The 10,208-nt window shown below is 45.7% G+C and overlaps 1 protein-coding gene across 2 annotated transcripts in view; it reads right to left on the bottom strand.

The window, feature by feature from the left end:
• Positions 1 to 1,872: 1,872 nt before the first annotated feature.
• LOC126260898 (terminal nucleotidyltransferase 5C) overlaps positions 1,873 to 10,208 on the bottom strand; it is a 91,928-nt gene continuing 83,592 nt past the window's right edge. Inside the window, exons 1-2 of one of the 2 annotated variants that reach the window (XM_049958351.1) lie at positions 9,555 to 9,841; positions 1,873 to 5,933 (exon numbers count right to left, since the gene is read on the bottom strand). In XM_049958351.1, coding sequence (XP_049814308.1) covers positions 4,617 to 5,888 — 1,272 coding nt within the window. In that variant the 5' untranslated portion in view covers positions 5,889 to 5,933; positions 9,555 to 9,841 and the 3' untranslated portion in view covers positions 1,873 to 4,616. Of the gene's footprint in view, positions 5,934 to 9,554; positions 9,842 to 10,208 lie in introns of those variants that run through there. The other variant, XM_049958350.1, reaches the window with a different exon arrangement.

The following is a 10,208-nucleotide window of genomic DNA, read 5'->3' as shown; positions in this document are numbered from 1 at the left end:
GCTCTGAATGCTAGCCTTGTGTACAGATAATTTTAAGTGATTCACTGAGAGTCTGTAAATAAAAGGTACTGAGGACTGGTTAAAATCTGAAGTATTTTGCAACATTTTTTTAAAGTTTTATTGCATTTTGCATGGTGCGAACGAGCAATGAAACCTCAGTGTATATTACGAGACTGCGCACGCCGTGTTCGTATTATTAAGGTAAGAAAATTATGTGCATGAACAGTGGAAGTGTAGAGAATGTTTTCCTTCCGTCCGTCACCTCTTTGCGTCATGGCAATGTAAGTGGTTTAGAAATACTGACAAATATCTAGACCAAATAAGATCCAGTGGAAATACTGTCTTCGAAAGCTGTCCATGTTTTCCTTTCAATGCCTATGAAACTCCCAAGAAATCCGAAACCAAGAATTCCTGCAGTTGTATTTAACTCTGTTAAATCGGAGTGTTTCATACACAATTTCTTGAGACTTTCCACCTTTCTCTTAGCGTACACAGTAGAACACTTGCGCAATCTCTCCGTATCACATGAGATTACATCGTTATCTGAAGATATTTACAAGGCATCGCCGATTCAGAACTGATTTACATTACTGGCTTCTTCACTTTCCCCTGTGGAATTGTAATGTGGTACCGACCTACCTGTGTTCAAGTCGTCCGGATGCTTTAATTCGAAGCATGCAGCAGTCTTCAGTGTCAAGTGCAACACTGCTTCAGCATATTCACATCTAAAACTATGTATAATCTATTAGCTCGCCATTTGGAAGTTTTATATGTGGCGTCAACTTTTTTTTTAAGCTGGTAGAATCTAGAAAGCCTTTATGTTCAGACATTAACGTCACGTTAGGTACCAGAACCAGGAACACATTTCGTTAAACACTCCATTGTGTTGAAACCGTAATTTGGAAATTGGTACTACAGCAGACCTAAATGAACGATAGTGAAGAATACCACTTTTACGTCAACGTTATCTTTTTGCTCCCTCCCCAGCCTTGCGCTTAATTACATTCAGGTAATTAAGTATCGAAAAATTAGTTTGATGTAATGCGCAATGCCACCGTAAGGACTTAATAACAAACCCACCGATAGAGAAGCTCACTGAACGCCAGTAACCTCAATACGAGCATCGTAAGAGCTATTCGTTTTTACGTGCTACCTTTATTTTCTTGTTTCTGTGGGTGACAAAGTGTAAAGATTTACTATGTTATCTTAAGTATTCCGTAGTATGGCGGTTCCACACACGTCCAGATAGCTTCGCTACCAAGCAACAGGATGATTAGCATGAAACGCTTTGACAGCGGCGGAGTTATTTCGAAATACGTTATCGGTGCCATTACGCAACGTAATCCTCGCCCAGCGGTTGAGAACTACATTTCTCTACACGCACACTTCTCAGTACAGAACTTACAACACCGTCGGTCTTCAAGTAAACCATCATTGATGGCCAATTTTAGAGCATGCTTTTTGTAAATAGCTTAGTGGCTTCACAAGTTTTAGCCATCCACCTGTTTTATCCAGCAGCTGTTGCTCCTTACCACAATCTCTTGAAATTTAGTTCACATCGAATATAAGCTATCTAAACAACTGCTTTTTATTATTTTCAAAGTTTGTAACTTAATTCTAGTGAGGAACTTTCACGTTATCAAAATTAGATTCATGCTTTATGGAAGTCATAATGTTGTTTCACAAGACTGGTTTTAAAGTCTGCTGGGATTTCTGGCAAGTATCCCTGTTTATTAGGCACTGCCCTTCAAGCTTCGTCATGCAAGATTCAATGAGAGAGAGAGAGAGAGAGAGAGAGAGAGAGAGAGAGAGAGAGAGAGAGAGAAGGAAGGAAGGAAGTCAGGTAGGTGAACAATAAATATGCTTACAAAGTCAGGTTTTTATGTACTTTAATGAACTTTTTTCATCAAAATGTAATTCCCCACCAAGTTCATGCTTACCTAAATTATTTGGTAACAAAATAATTAAGCAGACATTGGGGAATGCAGGGAGTAACATTAGTGTCAGTCGAAATTGTTCCAGCATGTTATGAAACAACAGACAAGTACACTTGCCAAAAGGACCTTAATACAGAAGATGAAAACTTTTCTTAAATCAGACAGTTCAACCTTTAAGCAAAATACTATAGTATTCTCATAGCCAAAGGCTCTTAATAGTTAAGCAAATTACCAGTATGGCAAAACATTTCTTTGCTATCTGCAAACAAAATACATCTCTTGTAAGAAATTTTTAATTAAAATAACTATCTTCTTATTGCCTATTCCATACTGCCTAAATGCCACTTTAGAGGGATTGCAGCCTGAAGTTCTACCAATCTACGTGCTTACTCTACTGAATAATGTTACACGCTCACAAAGCCGTGCAATGTGCTCCAGATATGGTGTGAACATTAACAGTCACGAGTAACGACAATTGGCAGTACAGCACACTAATTTCCTTCATTTCTTTCTCACTGACGTTCTTTTGAGCAAGATCTTTTAAACCTTTGGCACCCGATATAATCATTTGTAATACGTTGAAAGGGGGATGGTCGCGAGCTAGTGCAAATCACGAGCCAGTGTCAGTTTAAACACATCTGGCTTCGAAGCCAGAGCACATTACAAGCGAACTTTGAAGATACGCCTTTTCTCTTTAAATAGGTAATATTGATATATACACATCGATACAATTAAATGTTTTTACTTAATCACTAGTGATAAGAAATGCTGTTTGAAAGTTTTATTACTTTAAAGTCAATACCATGCGTAATAAACCTAACGACAACCTATAACTTCACGTCATGCAAAGAAAAAATCTTATGCTTAATCACTCCCAAAACTTATCCGACGGTCATAAAGAAATGTTACTGAGATCTAATATTTGGAATATAAACAACAAAAAAGCAATATTCTGCACATTTTTCTGTCATTCCTGGTAAAGCCACGCAACTAGCAATCACACATACATAATAAAAATTCCTAAAACTTCCAGTCACGCAAGAGAAGTGCTAACGAATTAGGAGAATTAATGTGCAATGCTCAAAAAAAATACGAGTCTCACAGTTTGGGCATAATTTCACTGTGGAGACAAACGTTGACAGTCTTACGAAACAGTACTTGCAAATCTAAATTCATCTATGCTTAAAGTGCTCACACTTGGGCAAGAAATAAAAAAATTGCCGAACACCGAACTAACGGAGAGTGTGCCTCTACCTTTTTAAGATCAATTCTAATGTCTATTGTTCGTTAACTCTAAAACGATAAAAATTCGTGTTTCTCATGTTTCCTTAAAAATTTAAAATGTTTCCAAATTACTCAGGTAGTCTGTAAAAACAATCAGCTGTTTTTGTGATTTGATCGAACTATATCTATAAATATTACTTTCGACATTTTTAAAGAAATTCTGAACACACTCTACAGTACCCGTTCAAAGTTGCACCGAACGTATTACGTCCCGCCTCTGGCTTCGTATGGTCACTTCGCGTCGAGTCGTCGTCCTGGAAACGGATCCCTCAATCACGAAGCTTTTGTGCACTTCCTGCAAGCACAGGCCGGTTTCCCTTTCTCCTCGCGAGCGAATTTGCTCGCCTCAGCGAGGTCAACTGGCACGTTTAACCGAGCAATACGGAACCATCTTGACAGCCACACAAAGAGGCGGTTATGTAAACAGACGAAAGTTGTGCATTCCCAAGTATGGACTTTTCACAAAAAAAAAAAACTAACGTCTCCACTATTGTAACTGGCAGAAGAGAGATGGTAAGTAAAACTTGACTCTCTCCTTCGGACACCGTGCTGAAGTTTATGTCCCTGAACTGTTCGGGGACGCTGTAAGTAACCTTTGTCAGCAAGTAATTTCATACGGAAACAAACATGAGCATTAAGGGGCGTAACGTATGATAACTCCGTTTACTTTGGAATACTCAACGCTTGTCTGCTGCTCTTGCTACTACTACTATACAAAACCTAATCTAAAATATCTGCAAGAAACTATGATTTCAAACCTCTTACCAACAATTTTCAAGAAAACTTTCCATTACTTCAAAAATCTTCAACCAAGTTACCAGATAAAAGCATTAAACATACTGCATATTGTAACTTCAGGCTGCATTCTACCTTATTCATGAAAAAGAAAATTGAAACTTATCCTCCTAGTAATTCAAAACAGCACAACCAGAAATTTCATTTATTTCTTTTGGAGCTTTTTTTCACAGCCACACACCAAATCAATTTAAACGAGTTGTGTATCTCGGAATGGTTTGGTCGCAATTATTTTTTAGCGTAGTGTTTTTCCTGTTAAGTCCGTTTTGTCCACTTTTTTCGTCATTTTTCGTGCATTCATGCTTTTAGAAAATATTTTTCTCTTTTTTTATGACTCAACAGTAGTTTCAGTGCCGCAACGCGACGTGTAGTCACGGTCACGACGAACTCGGCAAACAGTTTATGGGTTTGTTTTTTTGCTTCCCGTCGCACAGTTTCTGGGTACGAGGCGGTAAGCGGCCAGCACCTCAGCCGGCGGAGTGCGGGGGCGGACGGCGGCCGCCGCATTCACAGCTTGCAGAAGAGCTCCGCCGCTGCGGCTGCGACCGCCTCCGGGCGGCAGTGGACGCGAACGCGCAGCTGCGAACGCGAGCGCGAACATCACGAGGAGCAGGCGGCGGCAGCTGCGGCCATCCACGCCGCGGCGGCGCCGCCGGCGCACGTGCACGTGGGGATGACGGGCGCGTAGAACACGTGGCCGTGCCCCGTCGTGTAGAGCAGCGTGGCGGTGGGCGCGGGGGCGGCGGGGGCGGTGGCCGCGGGGGCGGCCGCCTGGTGGTGCGCCGCCAGCAGCCGGCTCTGCTCGGCGAACAGCACGCGGTAGGCCAGCTCCTCGATGAGGGCGAGCGTCTGCCGCCGCTCGTGGCCCATCAGGCACACGGTCGACTCCTCGACGACGCTGTGCAGCAGCATCAGGTACTGGTACTTCAGTTGCTCCTCGTCCGCGTCGACGAAGTGGTTCCACAGGTAGTTCTCCAGCTTGGCCCGCTGCTGGTTGATGTCCGAGAAGTCTATGAAGAAGCGCGAGCACATGTAGCGCTCGAGCGTCTTGATGTAGTCGGGCTGCGCCGGCCGGTAGTTCTTTACGAGCAGGTAGCAGTACTTGAGCAGGCCGCCGCCGCGGATCTCCTCCGGGTGCCTGGTCGCGATCAGCTTCTTGTGCAGGTGGTAGAGCGCCTCCTGGAAGTCGCCGTACACCGACTCGCCGACGACGGTCGGGTAGAAGTTCTCGCCGATGGGCAGCTCGCTGCACTCGTAGAAGAGCAGCAGCGAGTCGAGCACGATCTGGAACGAGTCGACGGAGAACTCGAACTGGCGCCGCATCGAGTCCACGAACTTGAGCTCCACGTTCTTGTGGCCGCGCGAGTTGCCGAGCGAGATGAGCGACCAGCGGTCGCCGTCGTGGTTCACCTTCACCATCTTCGAGACGTACGCCTCCTTGAGGCTGCACGTGGTGATGCGCTTGCGGCTGACGCCCTCGGGCAGCAGGTCGAACAGCGAGCCCAGCACGGCCGTCTTGACGCGGTCGAAGTTGCGCCCGCCCGACAGCTCGACGGCGAAGATGAGGTCGAGGTCGTTGTAGGGCTGCGACTCTGTGGCGAGCACGTGCGACGCGGCGCCGCCGTTGAGGCGGATGTCGCGCACGCGGACGCCCGTCTCCGCCTCCAGCTTGGCGCGCACCACCGTCACCAGGTCGCGCAGGCGCACCTCCAGCGTGGGGAAGTTGCCGCGCCCGTGGATCGACACCACCTCGTCCATGACGTCGTTGAGGCGGCGCACCTGCTCGTAGCTGAGCACCGCCAGCCGCTGCTGGCCGCCGCTACCGCTGCCGCCGGTCGAGTTCTCGCTGACCTGGCTCAGGGTCTCCATCATGTTGACGCGCCGACGACGCTCCTCGCCGATCTCCAAGGAGCCACACTGCAACCGACAGAAAACACTCGTCAGCATCGCTACAGGAGACAGTGCTTACTAGCGCTGCGGACGCCCGTAACCTACAGCAAGTGTTTGCGACATAAACGTCCAATGGCAGTACAATATTTCGCTGCCATTCACGTTAGTGCTGCATGTAAAAAGAAAATGGCTGTAAGCACTATGGGACAACATCTGAGCTCATCAGTCCCCTAGACTTAGAACTACTTAAACCTAACTAACGTAAGGGCATCACACATCCATGCCCGAGGCAGGATTCGAACCTGCGACCGTAGCGGTCGCGCGGTTCCAGACTCCGTCACACCGGCCGCACTGCACGTCAGAGTCACAATAGAGCGAAGAAGCTAGTTTCGGGAGATTTTGGGAAAAACATTTCCGTTGCCGAAACTTGGCTGAACCATAAAAAATGGAGCAAAATACCTTGCAGTAAGTCAATCGGTAACATCAAATGCTTGCTATTGAATCTGAAGATGGTCTTTGAATGTCGAAAGCACGACTATCGCTTGAGAATGAGTAAAAACATAGGAATACCTCACAGAAAGGTGGATACATGTAAAGCGTGCATGAACGCTTTACCCACAGATGACGAAACAAAATGCAACATACACTTGGAAAACAACATGGTGGGTTTCCACTTTTGTCTCTGTAGCGTTGTCTACCATTTTCGTGCTTTACCACAAGTCGAAATTTGGAAGTACCATGTCTGTGTGTCACGTCTTTATGTCATGTATCTGGCAATTTTTCTACGTCTGAAATGTGGTGATGTGCGGCTGGTCCCGTCGGAGGCGCGCGCGCGCACGCGCGCGCGCGTGTGTGTGTATGTGTGTGTGTCCTTAGGATAATTTAGCTTAAGTAGTGTGTAAGCTTAGGAACTGATGACCTTAGCAGGTAACTCCCATAAGATTTGACACACAAAGGTGGTGAAACAAGTTCACGATGATCCACTTGGACGTAGCTTAAGACGGAATCTGCAGTACAAGATTTTAAGAATGGTCGAAAGAGCCAAGTAGCTATGATGTCTAAAGCGTTTTCGACTACCACCCCAACCAAGGAACTCTTAAAACGAAAGAATGTAAAATATAAACATTTTCATCATTTGCTTGGGCTGATTTAAAATATCTTAAAGGATCCATAATATTTTAGTTGTCAAATGCTATATTGCATAGCGCGTATCTGAGGACAGTACCTAGCTTTGGAGGCTACTGACAGCCCAGCTGGCGTGTAACATCGAACACGCTCTCCATGTGACCAATACAAACGCAATTTCTCTATTAATGCTATTTCGCGATCACGATACTATATTTGATTCCGGCACAGATATTGGTAGTTTCCTTTAGTCATGAAATTATGTTGTTTCATTTGACGTATCTGACTCATCATGTCATGATCTAAAATTCAGATTAGTAAATGAATGCAGAGCACTCAGCCGGTTTGAATCTTTGACCAAGGCTTTGACAGATGTAAGCCAGAATTCAGAAACAAATTTAAGTAAAATTTCACACTGCGAAACACCTAATAAAAGTTATCAATATTTGTTCGATGAAAATATGCTGTCAGCGCGCTTCATTGCATATATTATTAAACATGCTGGCCCCTATGTTAAGGCCTTGTCATACAGGACTAGTTACAATCTAGAAATAAACCACATGTCATTTTTCCAATCTGAAATTTTAGTTGCATGAATTTCTGAATATGGGTTTACATGCGGCGAAACTATGGCAGAGGTGGAATAAAAATCACCTTTAGTTGCAACTAGTTGACAGCTTTAGATTCATTTACTGATCTGACCATTGCCGAGGTGCAGACGTGTTCGAAACTCTGAAATACTCATCAGATTGGTGACTGGTCCCTTAGGCGAAATATCCTCAACGACCATATTTGACGTTTTAAACCATCAGGTAACTGATCTCAGGACGTCCACAGCCCAGTGCAATCTAGACTGCAGCTTATGCGTACGATGTTAGAAACCTAGTAATTCTAGACGTAATCAAACAAAAAATGGTAACAAATGTAGAAATGGTAACTACACTCCGAACACGTTCGAGTCATCGGTAGTCCATTTCAGACTACGAACTTTGTCGAACTGAGCACTTTGCCCAACAAAACTGCTTAAATAAAAACTAAGGCAGTAAGGTTAACACTAGTGAAACCACACGCAAAGGTAATACTCCTGGAAGATTGTAATGCGAACATTGATCTTTGTTACATTTTCTGGCTGCCCATAACGTCAGCAAAAAATTAAAGAAATAAAGGTCGATAAGGAACTGCATGCACAACTGTCCTTTTGTCTGAAAAATGTTTTAGAGTCATTATTAAATTTGCTTGATATGCTGTCACTACAAATGTACAATCCTACTGGAAATTTTAAAACCATTCTCAGTTTGATGCTTAACAATATAATGAAACCTTAGCGATTTTTTATGAACGTTGTCGTACGATGGAGTACAAGTTTTCATCCACTGCAGCTTGCTAACCTGTGAACGTTTAGACACTACAGTACTCTAAACCAAACACTGTTTTGCTCGCAAAATGAAGTGGCAAACATTACAAATGCAATTACTGTCTCAGTCCCTTTAAGAAACCGACTATTTAACAGACTACTTAGCTGATTAAAGTGAATGGAAACCTACTGACCCGTATTACAATTTACAGAGTCAACAACTACGAAAGTTATCTTCGCACAATGCCGTGATTGTATTACTGCCTTTCTCTTGGGTACTGGACTGGCAGTATATGCAGATCTCCAACCACAATGCGAAGATAACGGTAACATTACGAATCGTGCGAGATAGCAAGATCGTGTAACATGCGTTTCATAAAGTCCTGGTTATTTCTGCAACTGTCTCTAAAAATTGAATCCGAGCTGTGGTAACAGCTGACGGCAGACAGCTCTAGGGATGTTTTGAAGTCGTTTTCGCACATCCACAGCGCACTCAGTCACTAACTAAAGCTGTAGTGTGTTCAGACCCATTGTCCACATGAATTTACTGTCTCGTTTCTGCTGCACTGTGACACGATCAACGTCAATTTCTCCATTTAGTAAACGAGTGACAAGTTTCAGACGTCTTCTCGACGAGTTTCTGTAAGACTTGTTTTGATCTGTAGGAAATGAAGAGAAACTCAGCTTAAATGTAGAGTGTGAGTCGTCAGCCATGCAGCAATAGCGGCGTGAATCACAGTCCAGGCTAGCAGCACTGTTACGTAACAGCGCGGCTACGGGCCCACCGCGGCGCGCGCAATCCTCTAACAGATGGCTCATGAAAAAGTGAAAAGCACGCCGCACCACGTACAGCGCTCTTAGGAGTACTGTACTAACGATGTTATGCACTAACACGAAGTAGCACGAGTGTACCGATGAGCACTTATCAACGAGAAAGTCCATGGACGCGGACAACATTTTTACGGTGACGAGAAGCTTGTCTGCACTAGCAGAGGCTAAAGTAAGTACCGCGATTATGTACAGCGTTACAACAATAGTATTAGGAGCAGTGTTGCTTAACCGATGAAGACTCGGGAATAAATTTCTAAAAAATTTTAACGTTGCGTCACAGAAGCTCTATGCACCAAAAAATTGAGCACACGAGTCAGGAAGATGAATGAGGTATGTACCGTGTTTAGTGAACTGCTCGCAAGGCGACTGTCAGCTGGAGCAGCAGCGTGCCAGTTCCATGCACAGACCAGCGTCTACTGAACTAGACGCCGTAGGACGGAACGGAGTGCCTTCGTACGTATCCCAGCTCCGGCGTTGTCGCGGGCAACGTGGAAGCCGAAAGGGAGCGCGGGCGCAGCAGTGGTTGTGAGGCGCGCGAAGCAGCCGAGTCGGCGGACAGCGGCGAACCGCGCGACGGGACACACGAAGAGCGCAACCAGCCGTCAACAGACGTCGACGAGCGGCCGGCGGTGACTGGCTGCTGCCGCAGGTGTGGAGGCAGAGGGGCCGCGCGCTCCCCACCACCGCGCCGCCACCGCCGCCGCGCCACGGCAGGCCCGTTGCCAGGCAACGCCGCGGACAGTGAAAGGACGGCCGCCTGACGTCACTCAACATGGCGTCCGGCCGCTGCCCGCGGCGTAGAGTAGACCGGAGCAAGGACTCTTCAGCGGTGCAGCGGCGCGGTGCCTCACACCCCCCTCCCCTCCCCCGAAACTCCCTTCTGACGTCACTGCCTTCTGCGGAGGCGTCGCAACAGCCGCAGCCGTAAAGGACGACACGGAAGGCTTTAAAGATGACTCCCAGTGGTAACACGAGACAAGCACGCTGGACAG

Source organism: Schistocerca nitens, chromosome 5 (assembly GCF_023898315.1).
Source record: "Schistocerca nitens isolate TAMUIC-IGC-003100 chromosome 5, iqSchNite1.1, whole genome shotgun sequence".
Classification (NCBI taxonomy): domain Eukaryota; kingdom Metazoa; phylum Arthropoda; class Insecta; order Orthoptera; family Acrididae; genus Schistocerca; species Schistocerca nitens.
Note: the sequence above shows the minus strand (reverse complement) of the source record. Positions and strands in the feature narration are given on the sequence as shown.